The sequence below is a fragment of the Equus przewalskii genome, chromosome 17, assembly GCF_037783145.1.
Source record: "Equus przewalskii isolate Varuska chromosome 17, EquPr2, whole genome shotgun sequence".
In the NCBI taxonomy this organism is placed as follows: domain Eukaryota; kingdom Metazoa; phylum Chordata; class Mammalia; order Perissodactyla; family Equidae; genus Equus; species Equus przewalskii.
Genome location: NC_091847.1, coordinates 23,679,434 through 23,697,228, shown reverse-complemented (window position 1 = coordinate 23,697,228; position 17,795 = coordinate 23,679,434). Strand labels below are relative to the sequence as shown.

General features: G+C 32.9%; 1 protein-coding gene across 4 annotated transcripts in view; it reads left to right on the top strand.

The window, feature by feature from the left end:
- The window catches only part of LRP1B (LDL receptor related protein 1B), a 1,824,802-nt gene that overhangs the window by 1,182,750 nt on the left and 624,257 nt on the right, over window positions 1-17,795 (top strand). For all 4 annotated transcript variants that reach the window (XM_070581263.1, XM_070581262.1, XM_070581261.1 and 1 more), the window contains one exon: window positions 3,999-4,244. In XM_070581263.1, the coding sequence (XP_070437364.1) occupies window positions 3,999-4,244 (246 nt within the window). The remainder of the gene's footprint in view (window positions 1-3,998; window positions 4,245-17,795) is intronic.

Genomic DNA, 17,795 nt, shown 5'->3' with positions numbered 1-17,795 from the left:
TCTTTTTTCAATTTATGTAATAAAATGTCCTTTCCTCCAAAGAGTCTGTGATTCTATAAAATAACCTTGAAACAGTAAATGCTACAGTCTTCATTCAGTGACGCTAAAATTTAAACAAGATTCAAGCAAACAAACAAAAAAAACCTAAAATTAAACAAAAAATTACAAAATAAAAGATGACCGACTTAGTTTACATTATTCGCTTCTTTCTCTCCTTGCTTGTTCTTCTTGATGGAGTAGGTTGATGGATGGAACTGCCTCTTGCATTACAATGTGAAGGTTGCTCATGAAAGCTGTAACAGCAATTCTAAAAGAAGGAAACTATCAGTGCTCTTAAAATTGAAAGTCTGTAATTATAGAAAAAAATTGAGACTTTGACAAGTTTAAATTCTATTCTTTGGTTACTTCGATTAAGTCACCTAGGCAGGTGGCTTAATTCCTTGAAATGTCAGTTTCCTCATAACAAGAACGGAGATGATGATATCTGTCAGGAAATCATGGTAATAATGCCTGATGCACCACAGGTATTGAAAGAAATTAGTGCTTTTCCACCTTTTTTTCACCCTTTGGGTTAAATGAAGTAAACAAAAGGCAAAGAAGAGAAAATACAGTCCTTAAGAAAAATGAACAGAATGATATGAAAGCACAGCCTTATTTTCCTATCTTCTGCTCTCTGATTTGGGAAAATAAGAAAGGAAAAGGGATTTATTCTGAATTCATTTCTTTGTCTGCTTCAAGATTGAAAATCACCTCTTGTTTATCCAACCATTATACTCATCGGCTAAGGAGCCTTGCTCAAACATTTCAAAAGATTACAGAGAGTGGAAGAGGTTACACTGAAGCTGAGTAGGGAAGTACAAGAGAAGATAAAAAGACATTTTTATCCTGACTGCAGCACTGTGGCATATTGAACTCACACAGGTTGCTTCACCCAGCCCTTTATGAGGTGAAATTGAGGAAGAGTTAGAGCGATGAAAAGCAAAAACAAATACAGTCAAGAAATTGAATTGCCTTCTATGGTTCTCCTTCTCTTGCCTGCTTTTCTGTGCGCCTTTGTACAGTCAGCTCAGCGGATGGTATCCTTATAGGCAATATTGGTCCCTGCAGAGAAATGACACCTTGGTCTCTTGTTTTCAAGGCCTTCTCTCACCAGTTCTAGGTTAGACTCCCTCCAGCCTAACAAGACTCTGTACAGGTCTTGGTTTATGAGTGATGCAGCCATGGCCATAATGAATCTTTTACCCAGTGGATGTACAACATATATCAAGTGAATTAACTTTAAATATTTGGCATGGATTGGCTAGTAGCTAGGAAGTGGCTTTTAGAGAGAGATACCTAAAGTTGAAAGGGTTTCTTTAAAACCATTTGCTGTAGATGATGAAAATGTAGGGTCTACCCTCTTCATGTCTACTTCTTCCAAATATCCACAAAAGCTGTTTTTTCCCCACTCCCCTGCCCTGCTCCCTGTAAAACAGAAACACGGACTGATTCATGTCCTGCTCCATACATGTAAAATTTGTACAAAAATATCGCATGTGAAAATGATTTGTAATCCATAGGCTTAATATTTGGGAGATATTTTGAGATGTAAAAATCCCATCCTTTGGGTTGTGATGGTTTTTGTTTTCTACAAACAAATCTAATCTATAAAGTTCAAAAAAAGAAAAAAGGCTACCTCAAGAAGATAAATCTCCTAATCTTAGTGAAGAGATTGTTTTTCAGGGGCATTTATAAATAATTTCAAGAGAAAAGAGATATGCACTTAAGAAACAAATGAGAAGAGGCTTGAATCATTCAAGAATGGAGTTCACTGTTGATTCTTGTAAGGATAAGTCAAAGATAAAGATAGACACTAGTTAAAGTTATAAGGATAAATTTTATGCAGAAAAAATTATTGCAATAGGGAAGAGTGTCCTGTGTGAACTGAAATCAACTTCACTGAAATAAAAAACTTGAAACTTTTTAAAGGCTGGAGTGTGCTAAGGGAAAGACACTTAAGGGGTGTGAAGGGGGGTTGTTCCAAGTGACTAGGCCATCTGGGTTGGTTAAATGGTACTTATCCCAGAGAGTCTGTAGTTTTTATAGGCCAAGGTTGAAGACTAGTTGAAAGAGGGCCCAGAGGAGCCTGACTAGAGTTTGGCGAATTAGAGAGTCTTTGTCAGGTAATAAAAAAATGTGAAAAGAAGTTGCAGGATTCAATGACAGGTTTAGGCCTAAGGAAGAATTGACAAGGGCATAGCTATGCAAGTATTGGCATTAAATTTATATATTCAATTTTAGATTTCAATGTGAATTTTGTTTATCCTAAAATCTATGACTTAATTCCACAGATAGTGTCAGAAAGAGAGGCCTCAGTACTGAGAAAACAGTTCTATTTGAAATAAACTAAAAGCCTGGTAATAATTTTTTTTTCACCTGCTGGGTACAATGACATTTCTTTACAGTAATTCTCTTGAAAAAGAATGTCAGTTGTACTAAAATAGGGCAAATACTTTGAAATGACTGCTGTTTTGAAATGATTATGATTACAAGTGAACAAACAGGTTTGGAGGAACCAAGAAATGAATATATTTTTTTTTCTTCTGAAATAACACTAAACTTGAATTGAATTCTTAGAGAAAATGGTTAATGTAATCATTTTCCTTTTCTTATTACTGTAACTTCTTTTATGGTGACACATAATATGAAATACAGTTGACCCATATAGAAGTTTAAAAAGTATAGTAAATGTTTTTAAAAGTCTTACATTTCAGCCCAGTTTTTGAACTGGATAAATTTCTATAGACAGCAGGAAATATCTGAGGTACATAAGTAAATATTACTGCAATTTGGCAATTACTGAACAACATTCTTTTTTAGCAAGTCTCAACACATACCTAATTAAACAGGCTTTGAAAACTACTCACAAATATTTTTAAAGCAAAGAAATAAGGATCTCCTTTTGCTCTATTACTGTGTACATAAAAGTGCATAGTAATATGTGATAGTGTGGTTGCAAAAACCATTATCTGCTATTTTCTTCAAGAGCATATTATGTCATCTTGAAATTTTCTCAACTGGACCTGGCTCAATTTTGAGATAGGTATGTGCTTTTGGACAATTTTGTTAAATTTTTTTATTCAATAAATATTTTTAACTGTTTATGCTATGCACTGTGTGAGCTCTTGGTTATACATTTGTAAACAGAACAGATATTTTGTATACTCTCATGGAATCTACACTCCAATGATGACATAGAATGATAAGTGAATATACAATGCTATTATAAATTACAACTGCCTTGAAACGAAGGTCTCTTTCTTTATAAACCAATCATATTATCCATGCAGTTAATACTAGTTGCTCATTATTTCAGCCCGAAATACCATTTTTGAGTATGTGTATTATTCCGTGGCCTCAATGAATTAATCATAATAACCAATATTTAAGGAACAATGTACAATTTACCTAACTTAAAAATAAATGACTGCAGCCAGTAAAGGGCAAACTAATCCATTCTATGCTATCATTATAAATCAGACAATAGATCTAGAAAAAGATATAGAGATATTATATATGTGTTTCTATATGGCTGTTTATTTATAAACACTGATATCGGTCAAATATTCAGCTCATCAATGTTTGTGCACCCCTTTTGGAAGACCTCAACAACTGATTTTACATAACTACTAAAAGGCTCAGAATAATCTTTCCAGTAATAATAGAAAGACTGAACTCACGTTACCTGTGTGGGGTAAAACAAAGTGTACGCCAAAGTTTTAGAGAAATGAAAATCTTCCATTCCAAATCAATCATACAGAATTATATGTGGTCATTGGATGGATTTTTTCATCATTCCTATCCCAACCCCTGACAAAACAATCCAAAGAGGGTGTTTTTTCTATTCACTTATAATTTCCTTGCTCTAATTTCAGCCTTAGAGAATTGAGTTCAACGATTAGTATTAAATTGAACCAAACAATTGCTAATGCTCCGTAATCTGTTCCGTCCTTTTATAGATGAATGCTCGCTGAACAATGGAGGCTGTAGCAACCATTGTTCTGTTGTTCCTGGAAGAGGAATTGTCTGTTCCTGCCCTGAAGGACTTCAACTCAACAAAGATAATAAAACATGTGAAATTGTGGATTATTGTAGCAGTCATCTGAAGTGCAGTCAAGTGTGTGAGCAGCACAAGCACACAGTCAAGTGCTCATGTTATGAAGGGTGGAAGCTGGAGGTGGATGGTGAGAGTTGCACAAGTGTTGGTAAGTAGATGCGTGTTTCGCTATACTTAAGAATAGCAAGTGCTTTTTTGGTTTTTTGTATGTTTACCATATTTAAGAATGGATCCTAAGAAAAAAATCCAAAAAACACCTTCAGAAAATTAATAAAAAGATTCAACTAATTTTACATAAGTCATTTAAATATAATGTGTATTTTAGAGCCACTCCAAAATCTTCCAGTCAGAAATTGTTACAAAAATTGTTACCATTACAATCCATCAGATTATTTTTTCCTTAAATACTGTTTTCATCCTCCTCCTCCCTAGGGGCTTATTTTTGTATGATTCACAGCATTTACTTTTATTTCTGTTTGTGTGCTTTTCAGAACCCTCCAAAGTCTGCCCCTGTCCCACACTTGGCAATTGTACTTCTGCTACTGTTGAAAACAATGCCTTACTCTGGCTGTGTTCATCTTCTAACTTCCCATTTAAAACATGCTGCGGATTCTCTTGGTCATATTCCACAGTAGGAAAAACAAACAAAGGCTATGGAATCTGACATTTGAACTCTACTCCTAAAGCTAGCATTCATTATGTATGTGACCCCAGGCAGGTTACATAAAACTTCTTGAGCCTCAGTTTTCTCATCTTTCAAATATTGATGCTCATTATAACAATATCTCCCTTAGATGTTGCAAGAATCACATGAAGCACTTGTTACTGTGCCCCACCCCCTTTAGGTGCTTAATGAGTGATGGTTTCTCACTGTCTTCTCCAGCTTCTTAGTCTGAGTCCGCGGGACACTTAGAGGTCCATGGATAGAACTGAACGGATCATGAACTTTGTTGGGGAAAAACATTACACCTTTGTTTTCTTTAACCTCTCACTGAAAGTTCACGTTTCTTTCAATTGTGAATGTATGCCACGGACCAATTATCAGCAGCAACTATGACTGCGTCTCCAGAAGAAGTGATAGACATATTCATATCACTTTAAAGTTGTTGCTGATATCTCAAAATGTCACTTAAATTCAGGCTTTGAGAACCACTACTGCTGCAATAATGGGAGTTGTTAGACTCACTGCTCAATCTTGTTCTTGAAAAGCACCTATATTGCTACATCCAAAAGTGTTTTTTTTTTAATTTTGACAACTGTGTTTCAATATGTGAGATTCCTTTATCTATGTATACTCTTTTTTTTTTTAACTTTTTCTTACTGCTTTTGTACTTTTTAAAACTTTCTGATAAGGTATATACAGGCTTCATCAGACTGCTAACAAACCATACATCATAAACTTTTTTCACGTTGATGCTTCTCCTTAGATTGTACTTTCCCCTCTTAATCTCTAAAAATCCCGGATATTTCTTAACACCTACTAGCTCAAGTCTTTCTTCTTTAATGGAATCTTTTCCCAAATATTCTTGCTCTCCACTTATTTCTTCTTTCTGTGTCTAAAATATATTGTCCATGAAAATAGGTGGTCACATTTTTAATTTGCTGCTTTATATTCCTATCTTCTTCCTTTCTTCTCTATCTCTCTGATGAAGTAATAAGCATCTTGAAGTCAGAAATCAAGTTATAGATTTTTCTCTTGTCTTTTACATAATAGCCAGTTCAGTTCTGGAAAAATAATATGCAATCTAAATATATATATATGTTTTCCAAGAATGTTAAATTATTTTATTTTTTTATTTTAAATCCTATCTTCTGGTTGTTTTCTCCTGTCAAAATTTGAGTCCTAGAAGCATAAGACTAGCAGATATTTGTTCAACTTGTTCTCTTCCAAGATTCTTGCACAAAGTAATTGACATGAAGGGCTGAAAAAAATAGCCGTTTTTTGTGATGATAATAGTCATTTCATTTGTATACATGTTTGGAGTAGGGAAACAAAAGATCAAATTTTGACCTCAGACATATTTATAATCATATTTTGCAAGAGAATTGGCTCCATATCTAGCTTTTGGGTACAGACGACAAAATGATTGACTTATTTTAGTGGTTTGGGACTCTATGAAATCAGTAACAACTCATGTTCAGTATTAGAATAATTCAACATTTGAATATAAGTAACCAGGCACAAAGATAATTCTCCTAATGGAATTGACCGCCTTCTACTCTCGGCTCAGAGTGAAACTGACAGTACCATATCATTTCTCACTGTCATAACTGCTATATTTCACACCTGGCTTTGTTGATAATTTAAGAGGGAACCAAAAGTATATTTTACCTTTTAAAGTTAATATGGAATGTTTCTTACTTGGAGAATCTAACCTGCGGCAATTTATCCCTTCCTGAAGCAGATAGTGTACCAAATACCATCGTCAGCATTTATATTATTAAAAATAATATAGGTTTTGTGAGGTAATGAAAACTATTTTTTATTTAAACCAATTTTCATTTATAAGGATGATTTTATCCTGTATTTCATTTACTTTATTTCTTTTTGAAAAACCTGTAGTAGATTCATAGTTCAATAACAATGAATTGGTCATTAACTATTGGACTTTGAAAATAAAATTTCCTTTTTTTTGCTCTTCTTTTGTTCCTTTTTTCCATCATTCTTAAGAGGAGTCCTTGTTTTTAAAATGTATTCTTTGTATTGAACGCAATGCCTGCGCTTATTCTTCTTGGTGTTTTAAAAATAAAGAATAATAGTACTCTTTATGCTTCAAATTAGAACCATAACTCCTCCTTTCTTTTTTTCTCTTGAATTTTCCTCTGTAGTTATTTCATATTTTCTTATTTCTCTCAACTCTTTCCTTCCTAAATACTTCACAATTTGACTTTTGCTGATTTCCTCTACCGATTCTGTTTCCTCTAGTTCACTTTCAACATCTTATTAGTTAAATATAATTATTTTTATAAATACTATTTTTGTAATCTTTATTTTTTAATTCAATGTGTCCATAATTCTCACTTTTCTTAGATATCTCACCACTTTACCAGTTCCTTACCTGTTCCTTCTTTAACACATAATTTGTTAATCACCTTTCTCCTAAATTATTGGGGTTTTTTTTTTTTTTTACTTATAAACACCCAGAATATTGTGCTGATTGCATTTTTTTCTATCTCTTTTCTATCTCTGGCTTCCTTGCTGTTTGGTAGACAGCTCACTTGAAAATTTGCAGCATATTTCTAGTAACATCGGAAAGAACGTTGTAGCGTTCCCTTTTATTTTCTCTTAGCCCAAATTAGGTCAACTTTTCCCACCAGTATTTTTCTTGGTTCTTATTCTCTCATTTTTCCATTTTTAGAATTTAAAAATTGTATTTAGGGGCCAGACCCGTGGCCAAGTTGTTGAGTTCATGCACTCCGCTTCAGCGGCCCAGGGTTTCACTGGTTCGGATCCTGGATGTGGACATGGTACCACTCATCAGGCCATGCTGATGTGGCATCCCACGTGCCACAACTAGAAGTACCCACAGCTAAAATATACAGCTATGTACTTGGGGGATTTGGGGAGAAAAAGCAAAAAAAAAAAGGTTGGCAACCGTTAGCTCGGTTGGCAACCGTTAGCTCAGTTGCCAATCTTTAAAAAAAAAAAATTGTATTTATTTTTCAATTTACATCACTTTTTTAGGAAAGAGATTACGTAAAAATGCATAAATACAATGATCATCTACTGGTACACTGTGTCCATTACCCAAAGCTTAATTCTCATATTCCTCTATGTGTATCCTCTTGGAGAAATCCTTTCACTCTGAGATCTTCATCACCTCAAAACTGATTACTATGTCATTTACATCCCCAACTATACTTTCTTTCCTACTATCCAATTCTATTTCAGTAAGTATCATCAATTCACCTCAAAATTGGTTGGCTAAGATTATCCATACAGTTATCCATAGTTTTGTCACTCGTTCCAGTTTTCTTCAGATCTTCAGGGCTCACAACCTCAACTCATCTTTGACTTTTCCAGTTCTTGTTCCCCCGTCATCTCCCCATTTCCTAATTTTTTCTCTGCAGTGTTTCGTGGATTCAGCCTTCTCTAACTGAGTATCATTTGTGCCACAGCACAGGCCAGGATTTATATATCTTGTAATGATGGAGGCAGTCTCCTCTCTGGCCTGTTTGTTGTCATCCTCTGGTTTCTCCAGTTTGCAAGGAGAATATTGAAACTTGAAGCAACGGATTATTTTTATTGAAAAGGAAGAGGTAAATATAGATGTGGAAGATGAGAATTAATTGAAAGGCATCAGACATATAGTAAAGAATAAAAAGTGAAAGAAAAAGAATAAAGTAATGGTGAACAAATGGGCTACCTTGGAGAATAATGGCAGATAAAGATAAAGAGATCAGGGGAAGGAAGCTGTGGGGCGTTTATAATCTGGCCATCCATTCCTTTATTTATCTTAATAAAATGATACTTTAAAATGTCAGTTTCCATCCATGATTTTAAAGTAGTTCTCTATTATTTATGGAAAGAACCTCAAATTCTTCAGCCTGCTCTTCAGGCCCTTCTTCATTTTTGTTCATTTTATCTCTCCAAACTGATGTTTCATTATCCTCCACTGTGGGTTCCCACCCTAAGCACATTATTACTGTTTCCATTAGTGAGGATAGTAAATCCATAGTGGCCAAGAACATATAAAGTACTTTCACATATCTCACTTCATTTTACCCTCTTCTTCATGTGCTCTGCTCATTATCATCTATGACCTTTCAGGATGACAATATCGTCTACATTCTCTCTGGAAATTTGAATCCTATACTCTATTCAAAACTCCCTCCTGTAAGAGTCATTTCTTCGTTAATTATTATAATATTATTAATAGCTACCATTTATCAAGCATCTAAAATGTGATGAGTAATTTATTCATAGCTTATAGGAAAACAATTAGATATTATTAATACTCTGATTTGATACCTATGGAAACTGAGACCCAGAAAGATTATTTCATTGCCAAGGGCCTTGTGGCAAAGAAATGTTAGAGCAAAGTTTTGAACTTCATTTCTCCTGACTCCAAAGCAAGAGCTTTTGCAACCTACTACAAATACCTCATCTATTTCTCTGTGCTGTGTGCCCTCACACTCCCATGATGCCTTTGAATAGTTTATGTTTTAGGAGCTTGTTTCTGTCACCACTTACACCCAAACTTTCTTAAAAGCTAAAATTGAATCAAGTTATTTTATACATCTTTTGAAAGATATAAAAATTTTGCAGCAATGCTGGTTCAATGTAAAAGCTTCCTCTATTTCTTAAAATAGTAAGTTTTTACTATATTTTTATGATCTGTGCTATATATACAGCTAATCTGCTGCTTACAACCACTATGTAGTGTCACATGGTAGGTAACCACCTGTTTTTGTTTATCCATTCTACCATATAAGTACACTCAAGTCGCCCCCAACTCTTTGCACAAATACTACTGCCATAGGCATACATTTACTTATATTCTTAAAATATGCATGAAAAATTCTTCGGGACAAAATTACAGACTCACAGGATGTTCTTATTCTTACTGTGAGTAAGTAAAACCTGTTGCTCTTCAGAGGGTTGAACAGTCTACATCTGTACCAACAGTACACTTCCAAAGTTTTCACATCCTTGGCAGCTCTCAAAATTATCTAATTTTTTAGTTCCCCCCCCAATATATTGGAGTAAAGTGATATTTCATTGCTTCAGTTTGTATTTTTCTTGTTACTTATGAGTTTGAGTATCTATATGCTTGTTAGCATTTTGCATCCCTTCATTTCCTTTGGCCATTTTCCTATTAAGATTACTGCCTATTCATATTGATTTGGAAGAATTAACTGTATGTTCTACATGTTAGACATTTCAAATATCTTCTCAATTCTGTCACCTATCTGTTAATTTTATTCATGTTGATGTTTGTTAAACAATTCCTCATTCTCTTTCTGCTTCTCTCACTCATTCCTTTCTTTGTTTCATTCCTTTTCTTACTTTTCTTCCTCCTACAATCATTTTTATCTCCCCCATAGTTAATGTCTTCTGGGCTAATATTCATTCATTGATTCTTATAGTTAATCCGTGATTCAGTTATGTAATCACAAATATCTATTAAATGCAGTCTAGCAAAAGGCACTGGGCTATGTCCTAGAAATGCAAAGATTTTTTGCTCAATCCCTTACCCAAGTGAGCTTGCCCTTTCTTGTTCTTTCTCCCTCTCTCGGCTTCTCCTTCTCTCTCCCTCTCTCTCTTTCTCTCTCTCTCTCTCTCTCTCACACACACACACACACACACATCAACTGTAGATTCTTACCACTTATTGATAGAAAGAATATACAAGTTTTTTAAAAACCTGAATTATAAAGCAGAGCTATTGAGGAAAAATATCCAGAAATTCTCAGGCAAGTAATTCAGAGGAGAGAAACAAACAAACAAACAAATGGCTCTCAGGAAAAATTGATGGACAGCTGATGGCATAATCTTATAAATTCATACCTTTGAGTAATAGTTGAAAGTCTATCCTATTCTTCATTTCATAGACTCTATGTCCACTGCCATCATGGGTATCACACTTCAGTAATATTTGGCTATCGTTCATTCCCAATATAGCTATAGCTGAAGGAATGGAGAAAAGGAAATAATAAATATTGAGCCAGAGAAATGACAGACCATTTACCACTTCATAAGTTTCTACTGTGTAAAGGAAATGTATCCGATGATGGGGACAGAGAAACTCAAATAAATTCTTAAATATAAGAACAGAAAAGATAGTAAAAACTCTGAAATAGCAGGAGAGAAAGCATTGTAACTATAATATCACTTTGTTTGATGATATTATGTGTATGATAAAGAATCACGAGTGATTCATATAGAATTGCTAGTTGTAGAACTATAATAACAATTTACCCTGAGATGGCTGCAGAGGGACTCTTTTTCTTAGACAAGTCATCTACTGCTTTCATATTGCGTCTTGTAAAAATCATTATGCGAATGTATAGTGGGACTAAAAGAAAATCAGAGATAGGAGAATTTTAGATAGAAGACTACAGTCTTTTGAGTATTTTTTATAATCTACTTGTGATGTAATACATTTATAAACATGAAATTCATCACTATAAAAATGTAAATTATAATCTTTGTTTTGTACATAGGTCATCTCATAATATGCTAAAGCAGAAAAATTTAAACCCACTTCTATATTAAGAGAATGGTGTACTGGTTTGACTGTTAAATTCAGTCATTTATGAGACTGATATGCTGGAAAAATTCTTAGAAGGTTGTAAAAATGAATGACTATTTCACAGTTTGCTAATATTCATTCTAAATTGAGTTTGCCCCAAGAGAAGTTAATATGCCTACATCAAAATTGAAATGCACCAGAAAATTCTTCATTGTGTTTTATCTTCAAATATTTTATACAGAGTGAGGTGTTTTTTTTTTGAGTAAAGAAAAAAATCATTGTAATACTTGGAATTTTAAAATTCAGTCTTCATGATTTCCCACTAGTTTATGAAAAGACATATTGGGTTATTCATTACAACTTTTTTCATTCTCTCAAAGAGGAAATAATAATTTAACAAACCAACAGAAATCTTAAAAATAGAGGCATTTGGAGAAGTTATCAAGATTCAGAGTTCAGATATGAGAGAATTTGAATATTTACACTTTGATTTTTTATTTTCGGTAAACTGGTTTATTATAGTCAAGCATAATCGAATAAATATTTATCAAACAACTATATTCTCACCAAAAACTGACTAGAGTAAATACAAGAACTTGAGAACCCTCCTTAAGCAGTCTTAATAAAATAGTCAATGTCATGTTACTGTTTGGAGAAACAAAGTATGTTTTTAATCACCTTTCATTTTACCATGAAATCTTTCAAAGTTATTTGAAACCAATGGAGAATAATGCATTCAGAGCCAAATTTTTAAAGTATTGAAAATTTGCTATTAACAATAAAAACAATTTTCTAAAAGTAATGAAACGTTAGATAACTTTGAAACCCTCTGTGGATATTCCTCCATTCCCAGAGATAACTACTTTTGTGAAACGGGTATATCTATTATAATAGTTTGTGTTCTTAAATAATATATGATATAATATTTGTGTTTTAAAATTCATAAAGTTATACACATATATACCCAGCTGGAACTAGTTGAGTTTCGTGCTGACAAATGTGATTTTGAGATTTATCCATAGTATTTTGTATAGGTCTATTTATTCCTCTTAACTGCTTTATAGCATTCTACTGTATAAAAAGATTATAGTTTTGTCAATCCTCTCTTATTTATGGTCATTGAAGTCATTTTCAGTGTTTTGCTACATCAAACTATGTTGTAGTGAATGCTCTTATGATGTCTACTTGTGAAAATGTGGACAAGTTGAACCACATGTTCAAGTGTATAGACATCTGCAGTTGCACATGTTCATCTCTATTATTGCCAAGTATATCTCCAAAACAGTTGTACAAATACACATTACCATCAGCAGTTTGTCAGAGTTTCCAATTCTCCAAGTTGTTGCTAACACTAGACAGAATATGGGTCAAATCCGTGTTCCTCCACTTACTAGCTGTATGACTCCGGCATGTTAGTTATGTAACTTTTTGGTGCCTCTATTTCTTCCTGAGCAAAATGGGGATGATAATCTTACCCACTTCTTAGGACTTTGTGAGGATTGCATAAATTGAGGTTTATAAAAATTTAAGAATAATTGTATTGTATGGAAAGCACTAGTAAGTGTTTGTTATAATAATTTTGAGACTTCTAAACAATATAATGGGTGGGGTCTTGCTCTTTTAATGGGTATAAAATTTTCTGAATTCTCCCAATTTATGCAATTATCTCATTATGGACTAGCAACAGTTTGTAGACTGGCGCCAGTCTATGGACATAGCTTTGAGTGGTACTTCTCTAAATCATTCTGAGTCATGTGGGATTTTTTCTCTTTTCTTTTACATTTGGTTAGAGGGCATAATTTTACTAATTTATCCATGTTTATAATGATTTTATATCTTTTCGGATTCTCTGTTTCTTTTTAAGTCAATTTTATTAACTTTTTTCTAGAAAATGTCTTATTTTATTATTTTTAAATGTATTATTGAATATATCTCACTTCCTTATTTTTTATTTCCTATATCCATAATAGTTTCCCTATTTTCATTCTTCCTATTTTTCCTTTGTACATATATAAGTATATGCATGCATATATATATGTATCAGTCCTGCCATGGGTTTATCTATATTTTATTAGTCTTTCAAACAAATGTTTTTGGGATTTCTTGATGATATCTTTTTCTCTGTCTTATTAATTTCTATAATTATATATATTTTACTTTTAATTTGTTTAACTGCTTTTTGTATTTTCTGAATTCTTGAAATTCAATATTTTATTAATTTTTAAAGAATGAATTCTCTATTTTTTCAACTAGCACAAATACACTGGAAGAAAAAGCATTAAATTGTTAGCATGCTGTATTTTCTTTCCTTATTTAGATCAAAAAATTTTCAGAGCTAAGTGTAGTTGTACAGATTCATCTGAATAAAAATTATATGATTTTTGGCTAAGAGTGGAATAAAAGTAGTATTTGTAGAGTTCTTTATTCTTTACAAATTTCCACGCTCATTACCGTATTTCTTTTTTTTATAACAGGTGGGTTGAGATATAATCCATATACCATAAAATTCACCCTTTTAAAATGCACAGTTTGGTGGTTTGTAGTATATTCACACAGTAGTGCAACCATCGCCACTATCTAATTTTTAAAAAATTTAATCATCCCATCTCTAAAACAACCCGTAGTCATTAAAAGTCACTCCCCATCAATCCCTACCCCAGGCCCTGGCAACCACTAACCTATTTTCTGTCTCTGTAGATTTGCCTAGCCTGAATAGTTCATAAAAACGTAATCATGTAGTATGTGGTCTTTTGTGACCAGCCTCTTTCACTTGGGATACTATTTTCAAGATTCATACATGTTTTAGCATACATCAATATTTCATTTCTTTTTATTGCTGAATAGTATTTTTATTGTATTGACATACCACATTTTGTTTATCCATTCATCACTTGATAGGCATTGGGATCATTTCTATTCTTTATTAATAATACCACTGTGAATATTCATGCACAAGTTTTTGTGTGGACATGCATAATCGTTTCTCTTGGGTGTACAACTAAGAGTGGAATTCCTGAGTCATATGGTAACTCAATGTTTAACACTTTTAGGAACTGCCAGACTGTTTCTCAAAGTGGCTGCATAGTTTTAAAATCCCATGAATGGTGGATAAAGGCTCCAATTTAATCTTGCCATCAGTTGTTCTTGTCCATTTCTTTTTGTTATAGTCATTCTAGAGGATGTGAAGTGGTATCTCATTGTGCTTGACTTCTGTTTCCCTAATGACTAATGATATAAAGCTTCTTTTCAAGAGCTTATTGGTCATTTGTATATCTTCCTGGTTGAAATGCCTATTCAGAAGCTTTGCCCACTTTTAAACTGGGTTATCTTTTTATTATTGAGTCATAATTGCTCTTTATATATTCTAGATCCAAGTCCCTAATCAGATATGTGTTTTGGAAATAGTTTCTTCCATTTTTTAGGTTATTTTTGCACTTTCTTGATGTTGTCCTTTGAAGCACAAACTTTTTTTTAGATGAAATTCAGTTTATTTTTTTCTTTTGTTGCTTGTGCTTTGGTATCATAGCTAAGAAGCTATTGCCTAATTTAATGTCACTAGGATATACTCCTATGTATTCTTCTATTGTATAGTTTTAGCTTTTACATTTAGGTCTATGATACATCTTGAGTTAATTTTTGTATATGATGTGAGGTTCGAACTTCATTCTTTTGCAAGTGGAAATCCAGTTCCCCCAGCACAATTTCTTGAAAAGACAGTTCTTCCTCCATTGAACAATTCTTTGGAAATTGGGCTTTGGGGGTAGGTCCAAACCCATCTGCTCCCTCTAGTGGCTTCTGAACTGTTTGTTTCTAAGACTACCATGGAGCTGGGGAAAGGGGAATAGAACTGGTACATGTTAAAACACCACAAAGCTTGCTATTCTTATTGATAGCAATTTTTCTTGAATAAAAATTCATTGGATTGTTATTAGACTTTGGTTGATTTCTAGAGTTTAGAAAAAAAGTGATTTTGACCATTTGGCTAGTATTTTCCTGGAGAAGAGTATTTTCAGAGGTGCTTACTCCATCATTCAGGAACTGGTTTTCTATCTTACTAATTTTAATTGTTCATGCTTTTTAATCTATATATTTGTTGCTGGAATATCTCTCTTTATTTCTGAATTCTCTATTTGAGGTCCTGTTGGTCAAGAAATGGTTTAGTAATTATTTTTAGTTTTAAAGCATATGAAGAGCCTGGTAGTTTTTATAATTGATTTTTAATTTAAGCCCATTGTGCTCAGAGTATGTGTTCATTATTAGATTGATTCTTTGCTGTCTCCTGAGATTTATCTTGTGGACTAGAACATAGCCATTGTGTTAAATGCTTCATGTGTGCTTAAAGAGAATATATCTCCTATTTTGGTGGTACAGATTTCTATATATTCCCTGTGGGTTGAGCTTTTTGTTTTTATTTTGTTGTTTTAATCATTTTTGTAATTATAACTTTTTATTAGTTTGTGTGGGAGTTGTAGATAAAAATCTCACAATGTAATTATGGATTTATCAATTTTTGCATTTAATTCTGTCAAATTTTGCTTCATATATCTTCAGCCTATATTATTAGGCACACACCATTTTAAGATTTTTATTTTATTTCATCGAGTTGTTTGTCTTATTATATAATAGTAAGCTTTTTATTTCTATAAAAACTGTTTGCCTTAAAGTCTATTTTGGCTAATATTAATATTGTTTTTTTAAATAATTCAATTATAATTCAAGACTCTTCACATGAAATTTTAGTGGTTGCATCACCAAAAATATTATTTTATTTTAAAAATCAAGACAACAAGACCTACATAATTTTAGTGACTTTCCTTTGTTTGTAGCAGAGGCAAGAGTAGAACCCAGATGTGTTGAAGAATTTCTTTCTACATCAGTTGTAAAAGACAAGACAGTAATTTTTGGTTCAAGAGAATATACTTTCTCAAATAGATCATGAAAGTAAGATTAGTAAATGATCTTTTAAATATTGCTGTAGTAGAAACATGAGCACTCCTGAAGGGAAAAAACTTGTTTTACACTATTTGTCCTACTGAATCACCTTGCTCAGCATATATGCCATGTCCAAACAATTTTTGTTTTATTTATGAGTGTTTCAAAGAAGCTGGAAACGATCATTCCTTCTACTACTGGTTTGAATTTTTATTCTTAAAAATGATTAATCTTAATAGGAAAATTTATGTAAATGATAAAAAGTTGAACCAATGAAGAAGTAAGTGAAGTTAGTTATCTTCCCACTCCCAAATCCCAGTCACGAGTTCCCAAGGCACAGGTAACAGCATTTCCTCATTAATCCTTCAAGAAGTATTCTAAGATTTACCTTTATATAGATCTAAAACAAATCTTTTATTTTTTAACTTAAATGATGTCATAGTATGTGCACTGTTTGCATCTTGTTGTTTTCAAATTACAAAATACTGGAAATTATTCCATATCAGCACATCTGTGCCAATCATATTAATTTATGTGGCCCTATAATCTGATACCATAAGACTGGGTACATTATATATTTGGCCATCTATTGATAAATATTTATGTTGTTTTTAATCTTTTGCTACTCCAAATAATCTTGCAAAGCATTTCCTTTCTCATCTGCCATTTTCCATATGCAAAACTATATCTTCAGAATAATTCCTTATAAATGGACCTCCTTACTCAAGGGGTATATGTACATTTCAACTTTTGATGGATACTGCCAAGTGGCTCTCTATAGAGCTTACAACAGTTTATGTTTCCATTATCAATATATTGGAGTGCTTTTTATCTGCATTTTAATCAATATAGTGTCTTCTCAAACAGTTCCATGGTTTTGAAATCCATTTATCTTTTTAAGAGAGAAATTGAACACTTTTTAAAATGTAAACATTGTTTATATTTTCCTTCTTATGAATTATTTAATATCTTTTGCTCATTATTTATTTGAGTATTTTTTGTCAATTTATAGGAGCTCATATGTACTAGAGAATTTAGTATGTTATTATATTACAAGTATTTTACCCAGTTTTTCATTTGTCTTTTGATTTTTTTATGTTATTTTTCTCCTACAATTTGTTTGTTTGTTTTGCTGAGGAAGATTTGCCCTCAGCTAACATCTGTTGCCAATCTTCCTCTTTTTGCTTGAGGAAGATTGTCCCTGAGCTAACATCTGTGCCAGTCTTCCTCTGTTTTGGACGTGGGTCGTTGCCACAGCATGGCCACCAATGAATGATGTTAACCCAACACAGGCCACTGAAGTGGAGAGAGCCAAACTTAAACACTAGACCATGGGGCTAGCTTTCCTACAAGTTTTTAAATGTATATTAAACGTCATTCTTTTCTTTAGGTCTTCTGTGATTTGTGTCTAACTCATAAAGGCCTTCCTCATTCTAGAGTTCTAAAACTACTTCTTTTGTATTGACTTCTAAGCCTTTCATAGTTTCATTTTGTTATGTCAAAATTATTAAGCTATCTGGAAATTACTTTTTGTATTAAGTCAGGAAATTTTCCAACTTAATTTCTTCTGC